General features: G+C 46.2%; 2 protein-coding genes across 4 annotated transcripts in view; one reads left to right on the top strand and one right to left on the bottom strand.

Moving 5' to 3' along the window:
• LOC311138413 (histone-lysine N-methyltransferase SETD5-like) overlaps positions 1-12,237 on the top strand; it is a 53,189-nt gene extending 40,952 nt beyond the window's left edge. For 2 of the 3 annotated variants that reach the window (XM_084173086.1, XM_084173088.1), the window contains 15 exons: positions 276-393; positions 1,177-1,286; positions 1,442-1,751; positions 1,985-2,068; positions 2,179-2,328; positions 2,455-2,817; positions 3,106-3,363; positions 3,580-3,703; positions 4,213-4,499; positions 4,722-4,778; positions 4,945-5,451; positions 7,909-8,219; positions 9,943-10,070; positions 10,393-10,481; positions 10,644-12,237. In XM_084173086.1, coding sequence (XP_084029212.1) covers positions 276-393; positions 1,177-1,286; positions 1,442-1,751; positions 1,985-2,068; positions 2,179-2,328; positions 2,455-2,817; positions 3,106-3,363; positions 3,580-3,703; positions 4,213-4,499; positions 4,722-4,778; positions 4,945-5,451; positions 7,909-8,219; positions 9,943-10,070; positions 10,393-10,481; positions 10,644-11,300 — 3,553 coding nt within the window. In that variant the 3' untranslated portion in view covers positions 11,301-12,237. The remainder of the gene's footprint in view (positions 1-275; positions 394-1,176; positions 1,287-1,441; positions 1,752-1,984; positions 2,069-2,178; positions 2,329-2,454; positions 2,818-3,105; positions 3,364-3,579; positions 3,704-4,212; positions 4,500-4,721; positions 4,779-4,944; positions 5,452-7,908; positions 8,220-9,942; positions 10,071-10,392; positions 10,482-10,643) is intronic. The other variant, XM_084173087.1, reaches the window with a different exon arrangement.
• Positions 12,238-13,601: 1,364 nt separating this feature from the next.
• Positions 13,602-16,447, bottom strand: LOC311138414 (uncharacterized protein). Its single transcript, XM_084173089.1, has 3 exons — positions 15,746-16,447; positions 14,874-14,973; positions 13,602-14,720 (listed from the first exon to the last, which is right to left on the bottom strand). The coding sequence occupies exons 1-3, from the start codon at positions 15,864-15,866 to the stop codon at positions 14,600-14,602; spliced, it is 342 nt and encodes a 113-aa protein (XP_084029215.1). The 5' UTR covers positions 15,867-16,447; the 3' UTR covers positions 13,602-14,599.
• Positions 16,448-22,518: the final 6,071 nt, after the last annotated feature.

The raw sequence follows: 22,518 nt of genomic DNA, 5'->3' as shown, positions 1-22,518 counted from the left end.
TCATATGGTTGCAGAATTCCCCAAAATTCCATGCTTTTTCAAGCAGTATTTAAAAACAAGTGGCATCTTTGTTTTTTTTTTGCAACCTGACCAACTCATTTGTAAGATGTAAAAACTGACATTTTAATGTGGAATATTTTGGTTTTCATATGCTGCACCATTGCATGGTTTTTAAATGTTTTATGAAGGAAATTGATGTATTCAGGATAAACACACTTCAGCTGTAAAATATTACGCATAAATACACATTTTGACATGGTTTTGACTTTTTCTAGGCCCTACCCTTTCGTGCTGTTCTACTCCAAATTCAACGACGTGGGGATGTGCGTGGACGCGCGGACATTTGGGAATGATGCACGCTTCATCCGGAGGTCCTGCACCCCCAACGCAGAGGTCAGCCATCTTGTTTTGTTTTTTCCTTCAAGAAAGGCATTGGGTGTATCTCAATAGTCTACACTTACTCCCTCATCTCCTCTCCTTAGTTCATCTCACTCATTTGAAATGTTAGACCAGGTGAATTTAGCTCTCACCGTTCCTAGTCTCTTACATCAGCATAGAGGAAGGAAAAGAGATGGGGAGAGGAGGCCATTTAAGACTATTGAGACGCACCCTTCTAGAACAGTGGTCTCCAACAGGTCGATCAAACAATTCCGAAAGTAGGCCGATATGCAATTTGTCGTGTGTTCCATCGCAAACTTTCATAAACAATCAGTTTGGTAGTTTTTTTCCAGGCCTTAATAAAAAATTGTATTCTGATGTGATTTAACCATGAACATGGACATCCAATTTCGTTGTTTCTCTATGAACAATTGTAATTTTGAGAGTGAAAAACCAGGAAAAATACAACTGAGAAAACAACATAATTTAGGAATAAATTACAGATTTTATTGTGCCCCCCTTAGAGTTGTTTATTAACCATTATTTTACCAGGTATATTGACAGAAAACACAGTGCACTACTTTCTCTTGTACACTAAGGACCTGGGGATGAATTGCAGGGGAGAAGAGAAGAATGTTCCTATTTGAAAGCTAGAAAAAAATGAGTAGCCTGCGAACATGTTTCATAAAAAAAAAAAAAGTGCTAGAATGCTAGAAAAGGTTGGAGACCCCTGTTCTAGAGGGAAATGGATACAATCATAGCCAAGCTTATCCATAATGTCTTCTGTCCCCTCTCCAGGTTCGGCATATGATCGCCGATGGCATGATCCACCTCTGTATCTACGCCGTCACGCAAATCACCAAGGACGCCGAGGTCACCATCGGCTTTGACTACGAGTTCAATAGCTGGTCAGTATCTATCAATCTATCAAGTAAATCTGTAAAGCTTTTTTATATCAGCACAAAGTTTCTCTCTTTCTTCTCTCTCGCTCGACCCTACAGTGTCCAGCATCTTTGGGTTTTAGAAAAGCATGCTAAAAATCCTATTGTTATCGTTATTACAGTAACTACAAGGTAGACTGCGCCTGCTACAAGGGCAACCAGCACAACTGCCCCGTGCAGAAGCATAACCTGAGCCCGCGCGAGACCCTGCTCTGCCCCGCCACGGGGTCGCTGCCCACGCCCTCCCAGCTCCCGGCACCCACGGGGGCCGAGACGCGGCGGCGGAAGGCCCAGCGGAGAGAGATGGAGGGGCCAGGCGGCGGCAAGGGACCGTGCGGGACGTCAGACGACAGTAACCAGCCACCCGAGGAGAGTGGCGAGGTCCGGGAGACGCTGCAGGGCAACGTCAGCCTGGGCAACAGCGACACAGAGGTGTGTGTGTGAAGTGTTTGTCTTGGTGCAAAGACGTGTGTGTCCGTATACACAGGAAGTTACCGTTGGTGTGTGTGTGTGTGTGTGTACGTATAAAGACAGGATGGGTGGGGTGTAGAGGATTTTGTGGTTCTTTCCCACAAAGACACACTGGGGTGTGTGTACACTGTGTAATGAAAATGTAGGTGCCATTTAGCAATCACAAAAGTAATGTGTGTGCATGTGTGTTACAGGAGGGACTCCTAGATGGGGTGAAGCTGGAGGAAGGAGAGGAGGAAGAGCTGGACGAGAACGGAGTCCTCATCTCCAGTAGACCGGTATGTGCTACATCACCGCTCTGACACAATTCCTGTCACACCAACCCACTGTCACTATCAAATCATAGTATAAGTCTGCAGTTCGTAACCCACTCTCTCTGTCCCTGTAGAAGAGGACGTCCAGCGCAGGGGGCATGGATGAGCTTAAACAGGAGGGCCTGGAGTCTGTAGAGGGGAGCGGAGGGAACCCCACGGGGGTTAACGCCGCGCCCCACCAAGCAGGGGTGGGGATAAGCACCCGCCGTGCCACCTACGTCACCGTGAGTCAGACTTTCCTCCCCCTTACCGCCACATTCTCTTATTGAACTTTGTGACCAATTTTCCAATTTCAATATCGACCCCCCCGGACCCCCCCCCCCCCTAACAGAATCTCTCTCTCTCTCCAGGAACCCTCCTCAGCAGCCGACACAGACAAGGCCCCGGCGTGTACCGCTCCCCATCTGGCCCCTCTCGCTGCACCCTCCAAGCCTCCCCCGGCCCGCTCCTCCAAGCCACGGCCCAAGAGCCGCATCTCGCGCTACCGCTCCAGCTCGTCGCAGCGAGCCCGGCGCCAGCGGCAGGCCCTGGCCCTGCAGCAGGCGGCCCTGGAGCAGGCGGTGGTGGCCGAGGGGCAGGAGGGTCCCCTGGGGGGCCCCGGGACAGAGCTGGGGATGGGGGACGGAGCACTGGGAGCTGGGCAGCTCCTCGACGGAGAAGGCCTGAGTGCTCTGAACAAGGGCAACCTGCGCAACCTGCCTAAGACTAAGAAGGTGAGAGGGATGGGGCTGGCTTCTAACCACCATATTTTTTTTGGATTTAATTATTTATTATTTATTTAACCTTTAATGTACCAGGACAACTCTTTAGTTTTTTTGTATTACAGCGTTTATAGGCCAATATACACAAATGTAGAATTTGGCACTAAAAGTCTCTTCCACCATTTATTGTTAAAAAATAATTCCAAAATTTCTCGCTAAAAAGTCCCTTTTAGAATTTGCCGCTAACAAGTCTTCCAGAATTTGTTTGCTAACAATTATTCCCCCCCCGACCCGACCCAGTATCTGGTGACTGAGTGGCTGAACGACAAAGTGCTGGACAAGGTGGCCCAGCAGGAGGTGCCCACGGTGGAGCGGCAACTGCGCATCACCACCGACCCCACGGTGCTGGCAACCACGCTCAACATGCTGCCGGGGCTGGCGGCCTCGCCGCTCATCTGCACGGCGCCAAAGCACTACGTACGCTTCGGCTCGCCTTTCAACCCTGAGCGCCGGCGCCGGCCCGTCAGTGTGGACGCCACCTACGGCTCCTTCAAGAAGGTAACGGTGGATAGAGTTGTGAAGTTGGGGTTAAATTGGGAATAGAGGTAGTTGGGAAATGTAGTGTGACGTGTAGTGGGTGCTTGAGAAGGACAGGGCTGTTTAGAAGTGGATGCATCCCAAGTGTACGCTTGTTCACTACCCTTCATAGGTTTGAAGGATATTCAGTATTCCATTATTTTGTCTCATGCCTGTTTGTGTCTCCCGTCTGTGCAGAGATGGATCCAACAAGCCCAGGATGAGAGCGGGCTGTGCTCTGGGGGCCTGGAGGACGGCACCGAGTCCACCTCCTCCCACCAAAGTAACAGCAGCAGCTCCACCCCCAACCCTTTCAAAGCCGGTATCTAGAAACTTCTTTTTGGTGTTCACTGTCTACTAACAAGTCTAGTAGCATTTGTTATCTAGTACAGACCTGGTTTATACTATCCAAAGTCTTTTTCAAATACTTTGAGCATTTGCAAGGTGGACGATGTTTGCACTTTTGGGACTTTTCTTTTGGTTCCATTGCAACAGGTCAGCCAAGCACAGCTGCAGTATTTGAAAGGTTTCTAATAGTTTAAATAGTTTTTTGGAATCCGGGTCTGGTATAGCAGTCTTGCTGTTGAGGAGAACACTTGCACATCCTCAGACGTGCCAGCATTTAGCTGTCAATTGTCGCCAATGTTTAGCGTTGATTATTAGTCTGGTATTGTTTTACTTACTTTATCCTAATTAGTCCACCATGTACATCATTTAAATGAACCTAACCCCAAATGAAGATCCTTTTCATCAGTGTGCGCTGACACCTGTCACAGCAGGTCATCTGACGCTATTGCTTTCTTTCCCCTCACCCTTCTTTCCGATACAAAGAACTGGCGGCGCCCCCTAAGAAGCGGCGGTCCATATATGGCCCGGAGGTGGAGGCAGCGCCACCTTTGCCCGGCTCAGAAGAGCACGGTCTGCTATTGCGGCCCCTGTCGCCCATCACGCCCCCGCTGCCCTCGGACCACCCCCTGCTCAGCCCCGCCTCATACGCCGCTGCCGCGCTGCTGGATTGCTACGGCGACGAGGAGCGCCGGCGATCCAACAGCATTGCTGGCTACTCGCCACTGCCCTCGCTGCCAACCAGCCGCTGCAACACGCCACTGCAGTTTGAGGTACTTTGGAAGGATGCAGAGAACACACCCACAGGACAGAAATACTGTCACACACATGCGCACACACACACACAGAGGACATACTGAGCGTGTGTCAATTGGGTACCAGAACATATGAAAATTCTGCATACAGAACTACAGTGCATAAACATGGTTGTTTTCACTGTGCTGTCTATCTGTTTCTAATGGTATTTCATGTCTCTCGCTCTTCTACCCATCCAGAACATATCATCTCCAGAAGCCTCTCCTGTGCACAGGCCAGAGTCAATCTCTCCAGAGGTAGGCATTCATCCCACAGACCCAGAGTAGCTGTGAGAGCACTGGAGACGGGGCTAGATGCGTTAGCTTTAGCGTCACCGGATAGGGAACACGGGACAGATGATGTTTTTCTTTGTCACAGGTTTTGTTTCGTAACTCTTTCCCTTTCTTCTTCCTCCACCTGTAGCCGTGTCTGCAACCGGACTTTGACGCCCCGCGCTGCGCCCTGCAGTTCCCCGACTTGTCCTCGGGCCTCGATGGGCCCGTGCCCGCCATGTCGGACGACTTCTCTCTCCTCTTGGCAACAGGGCCTCCTCCCCCCGACACGCAGGGGCCGCTGGCTTCCATGGTGGGCGGGGGAGGCCTCCTCACTCCCCTGGCGCCAGGCACCCCGTCCGAGTCGGCACAGCAGGCTAGAGAGCAGAGCTTCAGGACTGAGTTCAACCTCATCTATACCTGCTCCCCGCTCAACGCCAACCTGGGCAACCCCGCCACCACCGACAGGCGCCTCAGCCAATCGGAGGGCAGCTTCTCCCCGGCCGAGTCCTTCTACAGCACCGTGAGTGGCCAAGGGCCCCTGGTGGAGGCAGGGCCTGGCTCTCTGTCGCCCTACGGCGAGCCGCACTATGGCGGGGGCTACCCTGACAGCGGCACGCCGCCCCACCACACCAGCAACCCACCGCAGAAAAAGAAGGCAAGTCCTCCAACTCTCTCAGCTTCTTCCTGCTTTAGTTCCCCCCCCCCCCCCGAAGAAATTGTACTATTAACAAAGATATTTGTGTTTAAATTAAACTCCCAAATGGGGGTATGATCGGTAGGTCATGTCTGTAGCGGCAGTATGGAAGAAGTGCCTACCTGCTTATTGGTATAATGTCCAAATTTGAGGGGAAAGAGTGAAATAGAGTGTGGTAGAGTATGTGCAAACTGAATGGCTGCTCAGTCATTGTAGTCTTTCCCTGCTTTGTGTTGTCCATTCACTTTGTGTCAAATGGACTCAGTTATTCCACATCGAGATAATTAAATCAAAATAGACGCGGGGTAACAATTGTTATACATTTATACTTTCGAGGCTCTCAGTTCAGTGGGCGCATTTACTCTGTACTGTCTTTAGAAACAAATAATGCCAAACTTCTACTACTTCTAGAATGATTTACACATTTCTCTTTCTTTATGTGTATTCTGTCTTTCCTACTGCAGCTAGCCCAACAGGTTGTGTGTTCTGTCGACCCTCTCCCCACCCTCCCACTCCCCCTATGCTCCTCCTGAAACCTTTGCCAAGTCTTTATTCCACTGTTTCTTCCAAGGCAGAGGGCCAACCTGCAAACCGTTAGTCTGCTGACAGGACAGCCAGGTTACCAGGCTATAGCAGTAAGACGTGAATACAAGACAGTACACAATATGGTGAATATTTCCATACCATTTAGAAGTGTGCATGTAAATATTGTTTTGCATCCGCATACAAACCCCACGCCCCGCCCCAAACCCGCCTTCTCCAAAAACGTACATGAGTATGGCCTATTATAGCAAAACACCTCTATATCAGAAACATCTCTATATCAGAAACATGGTCACCCCATCGTCTCGGAGCGCCGTGCTACGAGCCTGATGGTTCATGATGTCATATCCGGCTGCCGAGGTTGGGCTGGGCCATGTTGGCGTAGGCTTCACTGGCCATTCGTCTATGGTCCATCTCATCCATAGTTCTGTCCCCCTGTGCCCGCACCCCCTTTCACCAGCCTTAACCCATGCCCAAGTCCGATCCATACCAGCAGTATGGCCAATGCCCATCTAAGAACCATACTAGCAGCCCTTCAAGAGGCACCGCTAAGGGCCCAAGGACAATCAGAAGGTCCATAAAAGTAGTCTTTGAGGTCCAATCAGAATCAAAAGGCCCTAACAAGTACAGTAGTCCTCAGGTCCGAAACCCCTACTGTGTGGCGATTCTTCAAGTCCTAGGTTCTAGGTGGGGCCTCCTGAGGGCCCCCCCCCCCTCCTCTCGGCCCTCTTTGGGTTGAACTCTCCGCCCCCCGATAGCCCTGATATCGGACTGTCCATTCAGCCAGCCTTCTCCATCTCTCATCCCCACCCCCTCCTTGAGTCTCCTGCCTGTGCCATGATGACATTCTGCCGGGCTGTTCTCTCTCATTCTCTTGAGTGTGGGTGTATGTACCGTACGTGAGTGCCCCGTGGTTCTGTTTTTGTCGTGTTTCCTTTTTTCTGTTTTGTTTCTTGCCTCGCAGTGGTTGCTTTGTGTTGTGATGTTTCATTTGATGATGATGATGTTAAGTTGCCTGTGCTGATGTTTCATTTTGGCCTGTTACTAACTATCCACAAAGGCTTCAAATGTCAAACAGAACTGTGTTGCGTGACAACCCATTTAGAACATGATAGCTTCCCGATTCTGGTAATAACACTGATGCCAATATCAATACTCTGGGACAAAAAGCCATTTTCGTTGCCATTCAGCAGGGTTTTGTCCCGACACTGTAGGGAGAGAGTGCTAAAGCTACACTGGATTGCGTCTTTGTTTTTCTGTTATTCTCGAAGTCGACTGATTCAAATTGTCAGCCAAGGTATTGTATTTTTTAATAAAATGCAAATTATTACTTAAATATCATACAATGTTATTTTCTGGATTTTTGTTTTAGATTCCGTCTCTCACAGTTGAAGTGTACCTATGATAAAAATTACAGACCTCTACATGCTTTGTAAGTAGGAAAACCTACTTAGCAAAATCGGCAGTGTATCAAATACTTGTTCTCCCCACTGTATGTATCCACGTCAGATAACCACAGCAACAGAGGATGTTCACCAATCATGGAACAAAATAGAACTTCCAGGATGGTAGAAGTAGAAGATTGGTGACCTGTAGTTTCTCTTCCGTTTAGGGTTTGGTAACATTTTGGATGTTTGGTCAGTCAGTTGATAACATGTAAGCGAAAGTGCATTCAAGGTAAGTCGTCTAACAGTTGAGTTGATGCATGACATCTGACCATACCGCCATACTGTACTGGTGAATAATCACTAGTGTCGCAATGCAACCAATGGTATTGTACCAATGTGTGACATCATGGTGAGTGTGTGTGACCTCATGGGACTAATGCTGTACATATGGCTGACTAGGGATGGTTCTTTTCCCTCGACTCCTCAGGTGTCTCTGCTGGAGTACCGTAAGAGAAAGCAGGGGAGCAGCAAGGACCCAGAGCCCGGGTGTAGCTCCCTGGGCACCCCCACCCGCCCCAGCTCCATCTGTGCCAGCGCCGAGTCCCCCGGAGGCCTCCGTTCCTTCCACCTGCAGCCCCCGGCCTCCCCCCACAGCTCCTTCTCCTCCCCCACCCACTCCTCCATCTCACAGATAGAGGAGGTGAGCCCCCCAGATAACCAACACAACAGCACCACCTCCCACGCTCCAGGACCAGCAACACAGCAGCAGCCTGGGGCTCAGGAAGGCACCAGCCACTGGTAAGACTAGACACCACATCACATCCTCTCACAGCACTTTGTTCCCTGTCAGTGTTTCCAGACATATCCATCTTTGCTCTCCCACCTTTTGTGTGACGTGTTGTGGGATTTGAGACCATTTGCTTGTTATGGCAAAGGTGGGAACATCAGCAACCTGAGCGCCATGCAGTGTCTCCAGACATAGCCAGCTGATCTGAACATAAGTTGGGACCTATAAAATCTGCAATGCGGAGAACACGGACGGAATCACGGAATCCAGACATTAAAGTGGAATTCAACAATATAATTTTTTTTATTGGACTTAGTAGGAAATCAAATAAATGTATTGAACTTATTAGAAAAGTAATTACTGTAATTTTCGGACTATAAGCCGCGCCTTTTTCCCCATTTTTCGACCCTGCGGCTTATATAACGGTGCGCGTAATCCATGGATTTTTACAGCTAACGGCCACTAGAAGACCTCCTAAATCTATGGATTTTACAGGTTACAGTCCACCAACTTTAACTCTATGGGCTCTATGACCGGTCCGCGCCCCCCACCTTTAAGCGGCGGGCTCCAGCAGGAAAAGCTGGAGGCTGTAAAAGAGTGAGACAGGTAGCGCGCAAAAGTAAAAGTGGAACCGAGAGTGGTACGAGAGACAGAACGAGAGCAAGACAGACAGACATTACGAGAGCGAGACAGTTTGTGCAAAGGAAGTTTTCATGCACAAACCCTCATTATGGAAAACAAACGTAGAAATGCATATGATGCAGCTTTTAAGTTAAAGGCAGTCAATCTGGCTGTAAAAGAAGGAAATAGAGCTGCTGCACGTAGCCTTGGCATCAATGAGTCAATGGTGAGACGTTGGAGACGCCAGCGGGAAGAACTGTATCAATGCAAAAATTCAAAAAAAGCTTTCAGAGGTATGCAAATATGCAACTTGTTTGTTGAAATGTTAATAAATGGGAGCTTCCTCAAGCAGCCATCTCTTTCCCGACAATCCCCTCTGTGCACGTACCCTTACATATGGTAATTAAACATTAAAACACCTGCGGCTTATAGTCCAGTGCGGTTTATATATGTACACATCATTCAATTTAGCTGCTGCGGTTTATACTCCGGTGCGCCTTTATAGTGCGGAAAATACGGTAATTAGCCGAAGTTTACCATAAGACATGAACAGAGGGCATCAGTAATTCATATTTTCCTTCAACTTCTCGGCACAGGAATGCCCCTACCTGTGTGCGCAGTGCGTGCATATTTCAACCACTTTGTGTACCCGTTAGCGATGATGCTAATGATAACCGTCTTTTGGTAGATGGAAAGGTTTCCCAAAAACCTTCTTAATTAAACGTTAACTACAAAGTAGCCTATGCCTGCCTGGCAGAATGATATCATGATTATTTGCATTAATTCGGTGGGCATTTGCATTCACATGTCTTGCTGGTGTGCAGTTGAATTAAAGGGTAACTACACTCATAAAAAAAATCTTACATTTTTCCCAGACCTCAAAAGTGGTCTCCTGATGTGGTGTAAGCATTGTTGTGGACTTGGAACTTCCAATATGGTTGTTTTCCTATTAAAAAATAGGTGATTTTGAAAGCAAAACATGAAAAATTGGCAGAAAAACTAAACGGAATTGGGCAAAAAAAAATGCACAGAATTTATAGGGTCCTACATAAGCCCCTTGTGTGTGACTGAACGTACTGTACATGACGGTGTTGGTGTTTTGCTCTGGTCCAGGATGGTGCCCACGACAGTTGAGCGGCTGAGGGAGGGCCAGGGCGTCTTAGAGCGGGTACTGAGGGGCTCCCTCAAGCTGGACCGTGTGCTGAAGAGAACGGACGGCTCGGCTGCAGACAAGGACCCTGGTACTGCACTCGTTTTCACCACCAGTTGTTCTGGTTTTCACATGAATGAAGTAGTAGCAAATTCAAGCCAGATGTCCTCCTGTCCCAATTTTAGTCTAGACTAAAACAGACGTCTAGTCTGAAATATAGAGGTATGTTTAGGCTGGTTTGTCTTGGTTTTCTTGTCTAGGTTTGTCTTGTCTGAAATGTAGATACAGTATCTAGCCTAGTCTGGAACAAAGACGTTTGCCAAATTCATTTCAGATTCAGAGGCTTCAGGGAATGCGCATGCATGTACCATCTGTTCTCCTGTTAAGCTTGTGTCCTGTTATGTTTATCCCAGATGCAGACCGGTATGAAATCCAGACGGTACCCCTGGCCTCTCCCATGAAAAGCCCACAGAGGTACAGCCCGTCTGTCTACACACATCAGGTATGGTGTCCCTTGTAATTTGTGAGAGTTTAGTGTTTTCTTTTGCTTGGTTTTGTTTTGTCTGGCCTGGTTTTTGTTTTGGCACTCTTGTGTTTGGATATTAATTAGTTTGAGCTGTGTACTAGGGTGTCAGGTGAATTTAGTGTGTTTTGTCGTTCTAAGGTGCAGCCCCCCTTATCGGAGAGCCACCACCAGACAGCGGACAGTCCGGCCTTCCTTCAGCAGAGCGTGTCCTCTCCATTCCGTGGCTCCTACAGCCCCTCGGCTCCCCCCCCCTCAGGCCAGGGCTTCTACCCTCGCCTGTCCTCCCACTCCGGCCTGTCTCAAGACCCCTCGCAGCAGCATCAACAACAGCCCCTCAACCCCCTGTCCTCCTTCCCCAACCAAACCACCTCCACTGCAGACTCGGCGCTGTGTGGGGCCTCCAGATCGCCAGGAGGCCCCCTGCACCAGCCGAGCGGCAGCAGCAGTATGGACGGGTCTCACATGTACAGTGGCGGTAGCCACCTAAAAGCCAGCCTCTTGAACAGTGGGTTGTCGGGGTCTCCCACCCCTGGCTCCAGGGCTCACGGCAACCCTAAAACAGACTTGGGTGCGGCAGGGAACCCGGCGTCCCACCACGCCTCCAGACTGAGCCAGCAGCAGGCGTCCCGGAGCCTGAAACCAGGCAGCCCCGGGCAGACAGTGCTGCAGGCCGGCTCCAGGCTTCTGGCGGCCTCCACCGGCCAACACTACCCGCAGCGCGGGACACCCCTCAGTCAGTTCCAGCACCCCCCCATACAGGGGTCAGGAGTAAGGACAAAGTCAGGAAGCTTTTAGGACGTTGTTTGTGTGTGTGTGTGTGTTTGCGAGAGCGTGTGTGAAATCGTGTACCTCCTCTCTTAAACCCTGTGGAGAAACTAGGCTTGGGGGAGGGGATATGTACAGACCTAAGAGGACTCGGCTTCTAGTGTGGATTTCTCCTTTCTTATTTTCTTTTGTTTTATCTGAAAATAAATTACTGCATTCTACACATGGCTAATTGTGGGACTTCAACCTCATCAAGGAATCAATGGAAAAGAGAAAAAAGCTAATGTGTAATTTCAAATTGCCCTGACATGAACAGACTGTGTAAAACAGGCTAAGTAGATGGTAAAACTCAACCACGATTATCTGTACAAAGTGTTTTCTTTGTTTTCTTTTTAAAGAAGCGTACCTATTGTTTTGGTACCTGATTTGATAATGCTGAGATGGCAGGTGTAACTCAGCAGAGACTTTGTCGAGGTTACTTTTTGGATTTGGCTAGAAGCCGGGTCAGTCCTGCAGTATAAGTGTTTCGTTTGAAAAGGGGAAACAATACGAGCAAGAGCGTATGTGTGTGTCATCCGTTATAAAGATGCAGAGGGTGGCAAACGAGCTGCCTAAAAATCATTCCTTATGATTTCCAGCTTTTTGTGTCTCAAACTTAGCCAATTTCTGAAAACTCTTGATCTGTATTTTACTGTTCATTGATTTTCTTCTGCTCTTTTTTTCTTTCCTACCTGACTCTGTTGATTTGATGTATTACTACTTCTCAGTAGATTTGCTATATTGTACTTGAGTCATACAGATCTTGTAATTCATGGTGCTGCAGTTGTTTTCGTCTTTTTAAATTATTTACATTCAAATCCAGTTATGTTCCACACAAACCGGTTGATTCAACTCATCTGTAATTTGGAATCAGACTTTTGCCAGAAATACATCCTAGTAATCGTTAACTTTTTATTGTGCTAAGAAGCCGAATACATTTTTTTCCTTCTTTACTCCGTTGTTGGGTTTGTTGTCTCTTGAATCCTGTCGGATTCTTTTTATGAAAATGTATTGAGAATATATTTTTTCTCTCCCTCTGACCAATCCTTGCATTCCGTATGCCACCTAAGAAAATAGGAGGATAATCTATGGCGGAATTTGTTTGAATGGTATAAAAAAAAAAAAAGCTGCTGTGTTCTCATTTTTATTTTTTACACAAGTGCTGCTTCAAGATGTCTCCCTTCCCACATAATGCTGTACCCCCATTTTAGTAGGGTCCTCACCAACTGAATACAAAACAAAAATATGAAAAATCACACAGCGACGTTAACAAGTCATGTGCCATGACCACTGCAGTGGGACTTTAATCAATGTTAAATGACATTGCTGATGCACACTGGGAGATGTAGTCTCCTCATGACAGACGAGACCGCAGGAAGATGGACCTTTTTATGGAGCTCGTTCGGACGTTCTAGTTTGGTTGGGAGTTAGATGTCTTTGGGGAGCTAGGAACCACACTGGGGCTTTAGGGGAAGGCTTTGGAGAGAGGGACTTGTCAGCTTGACCAGACACTTGACCTTTCCTCTCATTGCCTCATCCATAGACAAAGGGTACTCCGTTGTTACATGAATGTTTGACAGAAGACTTCAGAGAAATTTGTGGACAAATTACCCTAAATTAAAATTACCAGCACCTTAAGTAAAGACAACCCTAAAATGAAACAAAAACAACAATGTAAGATCATGTGTACTTGTATAAAATGTGTTAAACTGTACAAAGAAAAATATAGTACACTAAATTTGTAGCATGGTATTTCTTTTCTGGATCTTACCGATGGACAGATGGTCGGATTGGGATGACTGAGTCTGTCCAGAAAATCTGGTTTCCTCTTCACTTTGGAGTCTTGGAAAAACTGGACACTGCCTTTTTTTTCTGGTGAGGTTGAACTTTTGTTTAGATTTTTACACAGCATAGTGGTAACTATTTGGACTCCCCATCCAAAAGATAAAAAGGCAGGAGTGATGTTATTCATTTTGATAATAAAATACTCATGATAATGTATTTTGAAATTGGCCATTTTTATATTTCATGGAAGGACAATCCGCCTACATTTTAGTCATTTAGCAGACACTCTTATCCAGAGCGATTTACAGGAGCAATTAGGATTAAATGCCTTGACCGATTTTTTTCTTCACCTAGTCGGCTCAGGGAATCGACCCGGCGACCTTTCGCTTACTGGGCCAACGCTCTTAACCGCTAGGCTACCTGCCATCCTATCCATGGTATGCTGTGTATACCTTTCCCCAAAAATCTGTGAAGGAAATGGTGAAATAATGTCCACACACAGTATGTAACACTGCAATGTTTTATTAGAAAGAAATTATATACATACAATGAAGTGAACGGTGAAATATCGGCATGCATCTCCTTAGCCAAGTGATGAGTGAGGCTAGGATGCTTAGCAATACGTCACTGACGCTTGCATAAAGTTGCAAATTCTGACATGAACCGAAATCTCTGTGGCGTGTGTGTGAAGTCGCAGAGCGGTTGCGGAGCCTCTATGGAGTACGCCTAGTGAAGTGTAAACCCAGCCTACGTTTGAAGTTGACTGATGGCGCTCTCGCTACCTTCACATTGAAACCCTATCAGTGTGCGACAGCTCCACTTAGTCAATGTCATATAGAAGACTGCACACCTACGAAGGAACAGATAGGAAAATATAATGGGGAAACAGCTATAGACCTTTAACACTGCGCAGTAATGACGGATGTCTGGTTGGGGTGATATGGGCATCCACACTTGGGCAGTGGAGTGTAATAGCGTCGACATGTATAACTGAACGCCATTTGTCTTGCGTACTTGTCACGAGGTGATACATGGTCTGTCCTCTTAGAATGGCAATGCAGTCCACCAATCTACTCAGTTGGTCCCATGTATCAGTGGCCACTAAAGTAAGGCCACAAGGGCAGGAATTTGAACAAGCATATTGGGACGATAGGGGACTGTATACTGGAGTTGGTTGCTACTTTTACGGTACTTGTGTTTAACACATTATTAGAATCCATGCCAATTGAGGAGGTCCTTTGGTACAGGTAAATGTTTTTACAGTCAATATTGTGCACACACTCTGGCACCCAACTCACATTCATTCAGACCAAAGATGAAACTTTGGGAGTTGGGTTGTTCAATTTGGGAATTGGTTCCTCCTTTTGAGAGAACCAATTCCCAAATTGAAGGTCGGGTGTGGTATGTTCTCTGCATCGTAACTGCTTCATTAAAAGGGTTGTCCACTGCCAGAGTCTTGCCATGTTGTATTTTGACTGAAGGGGGCGTCGGTGTCTGTCTTCCTATCACCGGATCCAGCTGTATGCACGACACTCCACCTCCGGCAACTCCTTATAAACGATGCGGTAGCCACACTCTGTCGGAACCCGCTGGCACTTGTTGGGCCATGTGGTAGGTTTCATCGGGCTGGGGATACAAACAGAAACAAGGCACGTTGTGATATTGGCAACAACAGAATTCCTGTTTTGGTTTTACCAGCTATTTCACTGTTGCATACCAGTACTCAATATTTTCATATGTCTCTTTTAACCTAGCCATTCATTTGGTTCGTTTACTCACGAGAGGCAAAAGTAGCCATTTTCGTGGCAGTAGCACTTGTCACAGCCCCTGTAGAAGGTCTGTCCAGGCTGAAACTGAACCTCCTTGTAAATACATGGACCTGCAGTCAAAGAATACAGAGATCAATTGACATTGATAAAGGTACAGGTTGTTAGATTGCACTTTCAATTTATCTGGCTATGGCATGCATAATTGCAAGGATTAACAAATAAACTCACAAGAGTGATACCAAACTGACCCTGAATAAGTAGGCCTGCCCTACAGTATCACGCCATGCGCTGTCAGCATTATTTCAGTTGGCCGGTAGATGGAAATGTTACACTTAACTGCTGAACAGTAAAGCTTTCCATACCAAAGAAGTGGTGACCCAAATTGAGAAATGGATTCATACAGTGTATGTGAAAATGCATTATCACAGATGTGCTTTTTATTGATATTACAACACACAATGTGTATCTTTATCTACGCTGATTTATTAAGGGGATTTATGTGGAGTTTTGTTTTGTCAAGTCACTATTCAATTGATGGAAGAAATGTGTGCAAAATGTTTATATTTGACCAAAGCCTAAATATATTCTATATAGGTTTTTACAGAAAGGTAAAACGAAATGTATTGTGAAAAAAACAAAAACAGCCTGTGCACCAAAAGAGAAACGACAAGTTACCAGCAACGTCAGCCCACTCTGGCGCACTACCAGAGCGGGTTCTTCAGCTGTCCTTGATGGAGAACCCTTGTTTTGGTTCCAGGTAGAACCTTTTTTACAAAAGGGTTGTTCGTTGCGTGAAACATTTCTACCTGGAACCAAAAAACAGAAGAACCCTTCATGAACCCTTTTTTTCTAAGTGTGTATATAATCAAGGTTCTACTGTACCTGTGTGTCTGTAGATGGCTGCCTGGGTCACCTGACAAGTCCAGATGAGACTAAGGGACAGACACAAAGCCCAGAGACAGACTGACATCCCGGGTCCAAACACACGTCTCACCCACGCCATGGCAGCCCGACTCCACTCCAAGAAGTCACAAGAAAAAATAAACGAGGAAATCTACCAGGAAGAAGCAGATCTTCACACTCCACTAACCTCCCGACAGCAAATGCTAATCAAGGCGAGTGAGTGAACAGGTAGCCTATGTTTTTAGTGAGAGAGCGAGTGCCGGAGGCCGGTGTGTGAAGAAGCTGGTAACAGGTTCTTTAAGCGAGGGGGGGACCAGATGGTTCATCTGAGCCCTGTCAGTGTGGAAGTCTTCATTCTCACTGCTCGGCACTCCAGATGGCCTTTATACCCTCCCTGCCCAACACCTGCTCTGACGGCCAAAGTACCGCACAGCGAAGAAAGCGAGGGTGGGAGACGCCTAGGACTAAACAGACATTTCTGTGCTTGTTCCTTTCCAATTTAAAAAAAAGTTATGTTCGTTCCTCCCTCTCTTTTTCTATTGCACTCCTGTCTGTGCCAGGGAGCACCCCAACACTCCCCCGCCCCTTGTTGTCTGGCTCGCCCATCCCCGTTCTGGAGCGCTCTCGCTCCGGGTCGACTGGGTTTTGGTCCGTCTGGGTCTGGGCAAAGACAAAAGTTCCACTAAATATTTTGATATTTCTTCTGACTCATTGGGTTTATATGAGCAAAGCGCAGCTTCCGGAATTGTAACGCTAGGTGTGGAATGTGGACCGCTTAGTTTCGGAATGTCCCGGCCTGGCGTTTTCCTGTGGGTGTGGGTGTCGGTGCCGTGTCTAGCACTGTAGCACGCTGGGTGGCTTCTTCACAAAAACACGCACACATCATCAGTCAACCACACCTGGAGTCTTACGTGGGAACGGGCTGTCGTGTAGGTCTATCTGTCGTCACCGCCGCACTCGGAATAACAATCACTCAGAGAGGAAACTCTGGAGAGCTAACAGACCTAACGGGAACACGAGAGCCCTACATGAGCTAACCCAGTTACCATGACACAACCCCTTTTTCAATCGCTCCATTCAAGTCTGGGACATGAGTGGCTCCTGACCTGTTTTTTGGCCACATTAAGTAGTGTTTTTTCTCATCTCCCACCCAACGTCCTAACCAAGTAATTAGCAGCAAACTCACCTTTTGGCCCTCAGGGTTTGTGAAAATGATCCAAGCCAGGAGGGTATGTGGCTAAAGTATATACAGTGAGCTCCAAATGTAATGGGACAGTGACACATTTTTTGTTGTTTTGGCTCTGTACTCAATCACTTTGGATTTCAAATCAAACTGTCAGCTTTAATTTGAGGGTATTTCCATTCATATCGGGTGAACCGTTTAGAAATTACAGCACTTTTTGTACATAGTCCCTCCATTTTAGGGGACCAAAAGTATTGGGACAAATTCACTTACGTGTATTAAAGTAGTAAAAAGTTAAGTATTTGGTCCCATATTCATAGCACGCAATGATTACATCAAGCTTGTGAATCTACAAATTTGTTAGATGCATTTGCTATTTGTTTTTGGTTGTTTCAGATTATTTTGTGCCCAATAGAAATTAATGGTAAATCATGTATTTTGTTACTTTTGGAGTCACTTTTATTGTAAATAAGAAATAATATAATCATGGTAGCATCCACATTAATGTAGAAGTGTTCAGAAACATATTCTTATTTACAATTAAAGTGACTCCAAAGTGACACAATACATTATTAACTGGTTAATTATACCAGCTGATGAAACCCACGGTCAGATTTTATCTTGGTGCGTTACTCAACCAGTCTCCAGAAAGAGAGCCAGCTCGTTGTGGCTGTAAGTAGATGCATACTGGTCCTGATCCTGGACATCTATGTTGCCCCTGGATGCTGTTCTTGGGTCAGTTTTGCGTTTTCCCATTAATGGTTAAGCTTAGGATTCGGGAAAAGCAAGCTGATCCTAGATCTGTACCTAGGGAAACATCTATGTAACTTCTATGGAGCTCTATGTACATTTGGCGAAGGTAAATATTGAAGCTTATTTCCTATAAGATGTATTGACAAGCTCTTTAGGAGCTTTGCAGAGAAAATATACTCTTGCACTGCTTTAATTTCAGTCCTTGGTCTGAATGGATGTGCGAGGATGGCCCGTGTTTGTACATGTGCTGTTCCTGTTCATGCTTGTGTGTTACGTGGTGGAAAAATTAATGTCCACTGGAATCAGGGCCCGTATCCACAAAGCGTCTCATAGTAGGAGTGCGGATCTAGGATCAGGTCCCCACCTGTCAATATATTTGTATTAATTATGATCTAAAAGACAAAACTGATCCTAGATCAGCACTCCTACTATGAGACGCTTTGTGGCTACGGGCCCTGGTCCCCACCAAGTGCTTTAGATAGGGTGTGATGTGATTTTGAGTCTTGTCAGCACATGTTGTTCTTTAAGACAGACAATAAACATGTCTGATAGAAGACTAAAACTAAAATGGGGACAGCAATAACATGCCATTTAGAACCATGTGTGTTTGACTGCACCACTATGTTCGTGTTGTGCGCAGGTATGCCTGTGTTATTTTGCATACATATTAGTCATTTAGCAAATGCAATTAGGGTTAAGTGCTTTGCTCAAGGGCACATCAACAGATTTTTCGGTGATTCAAACCAGCAACCTTTTGGTTACTGGCCAAACGCTCTTAACCGCTAGGCTACCTGGCTAGTCCCCCATGAATGAAGAATATAAAGCAAACAAAGCATAATTTCTCTTTTTCAATCAGCAGTGACATGCACATGTCTTGCGTGTGTGTGGTTTCGTCTTGCGTGTGTGTGCAGGCAAGTGTGCGCATTGTAGGTAAGAGGTAACGTTTTCCACCTTTCATGCCAAAGCCTCACACACAGAAGCCAGGCCCTGCTGCTGGCTCTGTCTACAAAGTGACGTGACATGGCTGCTTTATTTTCAAAGCTGCCACTCCGAAGGCAAAGCCTAAACACCCAGGCACCCTGTGCCAGATACCCATCCCACCGAGACCCTGTCTAGCACATCTTGTCCTCCCTCCCATCCCCTCCACTCCTGGCCAAGCCCATCCACAGATGAGAAACGCACATGGCCAAAGAGCTAATCTCTGCTCACCCGGTGATGACCACACTCCATGTGATTATTGCGCGAGCAAACACTGGCCACACACACACTCTCGCAGGCCACACACACACACATACACACTGTGGTCCACTCCCTGACACACACACACACACACACACACACACACACACACACACACACACAGTGACAGGCCACACATACACACACTGTGGTCCACTCCCTGACTCGACTGTTCTCCCTCCAGTCGATGAGCTCAGGCCTCAGCTCTTCAAGGTGTGGCGGCCACTGCCTAGTTCATTGTGTGCGTATTACTCCTGATGACTCACAAGGACTGGACGGGTGATGATGATTTAGAAGTGATTTGGAGCCAGGGCTGACCACATCCTTTTCTTTGACCAGACTGAATTATTTAAACAAGGTGTGCTATAAACAACTGGTCTTTCCTTTGTCCTTTCATGTCTACGGTCAGAAAGGAGAGTGGTCAATAGGACCACACAGGTGCACTGGTCAGACCCGATTGATTGACACTGAGAGTGAGGGTCCAGACTCGCTCACTATCTGAGTCGTACCACACTTCTGTTTAGATACTGTAGATGACAGCTGGTGCTATCAAAGACAATGACATGTTTATACCATATACAGGTTTCAATTATATATGACTTTTGATGCAATTCATTAGTGTGGCTGTGCAACTTCACTTATCTAATCGCCAACACATCAGCGAACCTCTCAAGAAAGGGAGAAAGCGAGGACGTATTCAGAAACTGGGCATTAATGGGATTCAATCAGCTCAATCTCCTTACCAGCCAACTGGCACTGTCCGCCACCCAGCAAGAGTGGCATGATACTGGGTGTAGTCAGAGAGGAAGAGGTGACGCGAGAGGGTTTACTCCGCCCAAAGATAAGACCACGAAGTGAGGAATTTTTGTTTGGAGGTCAATGAGAAAAATGGAATTGCTAACTTGCTACTTGAGGCTTATTTGATCGAATAGAAGTTTCATATTGCTTAGGTTGTTACGAATGCACTGATATAAGTGGACGCACGTGGCATTTCGGCAACAACAAAACAAATACTTCATATCGGAAATGTGCCTGTTGTTCACACGCATATCTGCCCTCTCATTGGCTAGAATGGTCCCACCTGATCTCGCCTACTCCCACCTGCCTTCCATCAAAGACGATACAGTGCTTCCATCTTTGAGGACATTTATTTCCATTGTTAGAGCGGTCACTCGACTATCTTGTCAATATAATAGATACTCTTAGGTGTAGTAGGACACCTTGGCGTCGGTTCCGTTGGCGCTGGCAGTGCCATCATCTGTCGGTGCCCCGTGATCAAAGTAAAAGTGGCCCTGACGGTACCCTCCACAGGGCTCCTCTGTGACAGCTTGGCCCCTCTCAAAGCCTGTTGGCACTGCCCGACAGCACTGGCACTGCCCAGGCCCGTGCCCCCTCCATTCTGCCGCCCATTGGCCAGCCCGCAAGGAGCAGACAGGAGACGGCCTGCTGCAGCCAAGTGCCAGACTGACCATCTGCGTCTTCTTCTCTATTTTTTTTCTCTCTCTCACTCTCTCTCTCAATTCCAGCTGTCTCTTGCTCTTCACTTCTCTTTTCCCATTTGCCCATATTTGCATTCACTTTCTGCCCTCTTTCTCTCTCTTTCAATTCAATTCAATTCAATTCAATTTAAGGGCTTTATTGGCATGGGAAACGTGTGTTAACATTGCCAAAGCAAGTGAAGTAGATAGTAAACAAAAGTGAAATAAACAATAAATATTAACAGTAAACATTACACTCAGAAGTTTCAAAAGAATAAAGACATTTCAAATGTCATATTATGTGTATATATATACAGTGTTGTAACAATGTGCAAATAGTTAAAGTACAAATGGGAAAATAAATAAACATAAATATGGGTTGTATTTACAATGGTGTTTGTTCTTCACTGGTTGCCCTTTTCTTGTGGCAACAGGTCACAAATCTTGCAGCTGTGATTCTTTCTCTGTCTCTCTCTCTCCATCTCTCTCTTCATTCCTCTTTCTAGCCATAGCTTTGTAATGGGATATTTAACTGTGTGTCGTTTCAGCATTTCAAGCTTCTGTCATAGAGTAAATAGTAGTGTGGAGATCATTTCAATTGATAGTTTACTGTGGTGTCCATTGTTAATAGAAATAATGATAATACAGTAGTAACCGTCTCCTCGGTCTACACTACTGGCTTAAATCCTACTGTTCCTCTAAGGATTCGGAGTTCATTGACAATTTTGACAACTTCTGGAAGATGCCCCAGTTTTACAAGAGCGATGGCTTGCATCCAAATAGGAGAGAGGCAAGCATTCTCTCGGCGAACAACGAGGAGGCTCTTATAAAAGCTTGATGTCAAAGATGGACCTTCTTGATGACTGGATGCAAAGAGTCCTGATATTTTGGTTCTCACAGAGACCTGTCTCAATGATTCGATCATGGATAAAGACATTGAAATTGCTGATTACAACATCTTCAGGTGTAATAGACTGAAAAAACGGGGAGGGGTGGCTATATACACTACCAGTCAAAAGTTTGGACACACCTACTCATTCAAGGGTTTTTCTTTATTTTTACTATTTTTTACATTGTAGAATAATAGTGAAGACATCAAAACTATGAAATAACACATATGGAATCATGTAGTAACCAAAAAAGTGTTAAACAAATCAAAATATATTTTATATTTGAGATTCTTCATATAGCCACCCTTTGCCTTGATGATAGCTTTGCACACTCTTGGCATTCTCTCAACCAGCTTCATGAGGTAGTCACCTGGAATGCATTTCAATTAACAGGTGTGCCTTCGTAAAAGTTAATTTGTGGAATGTCTTTCCTTCTTAACGCATTTCAGGCAATCAGTTGTGTTGTGACAAGGTATACAGAAGACAGCCCTATCTGGTAAAAGATCAAATCTATATTATGGCAAGAACAGCTCAAATAAGCAAAGACAAACGACAGTCCATCATTACTTTAAGACATGAAGGTCAGTCAATATGGAACATTTCAAGAACTTTGAACGTTTCTTCAAGTGCAGTCGCAAAAACCATCAAGCGCTATGATGAAACTGGCTCTCATGAGGACCACCACAAGAATGTTTCTTGGCCTCTGCTGCAGAGGATAAGTTCATTAGAGTTACCAGCCTATGAAATTGCAACCCAAATAAATGCTTCACAGAGTTCAAGTAACAGACACATCTCAACATTAACTGTTCAGAGGAGACTGCGTGAATCAGGCCTTCATGGTCGAATTCCTGCAAAGAAACCACTACTAAAGGACACCAATAAGAAGAGACTTGCTTGGGCCAAGAAACACAGGCAATGGACATTAGACCGGTGGAAATCTGTCCTTTGGTCTGATGAGTCCAAATTTGAGATTTTTGGTTCCAACCGCCGTGTCTTTGTGAGACGCAGAGTAGGTGAACAGATGATCTCCGCATGTGTGGTTCCCACCGTGAAGCATGGAGGAGGAGGTGTGATGGTATGGGGGTGCTTTGCTGGTGACACTGTTGGTGATTTATTTAGAATTCAAGGCACACTTAACCAGCATGGCTACCAAAGCATTCTGCAGAGATACGCCATCCCATCTGGTTTTCGCTTAGTGGGACTATCATT

This window comes from Coregonus lavaretus (genome assembly GCF_964263955.1).
Source record: "Coregonus lavaretus genome assembly, chromosome: 12".
NCBI classification, from domain to species: Eukaryota; Metazoa; Chordata; class Actinopteri; order Salmoniformes; family Salmonidae; genus Coregonus; species Coregonus lavaretus.
Note: the sequence above shows the minus strand (reverse complement) of the source record. Positions and strands in the feature narration are given on the sequence as shown.

Bases quoted from the DNA above. Each gene is read 5' to 3' on its own strand.
- LOC311138414 (XM_084173089.1), bottom strand. From the start codon at position 15,866: ATGGCGTGGGTGAGACGTGTGTTTGGACCCGGGATGTCAGTCTGTCTC. The intron at 14,974-15,745 runs GTACAGTAGAAC...CTTTGACTGCAG, and splicing joins AGCCATCTACAGACACACAG to GTCCATGTATTTACAAGGAG. The intron at 14,721-14,873 runs GTGAGTAAACGA...TTGTATCCCCAG, and splicing joins AATGGCTACTTTTGCCTCTC to CCCGATGAAACCTACCACAT.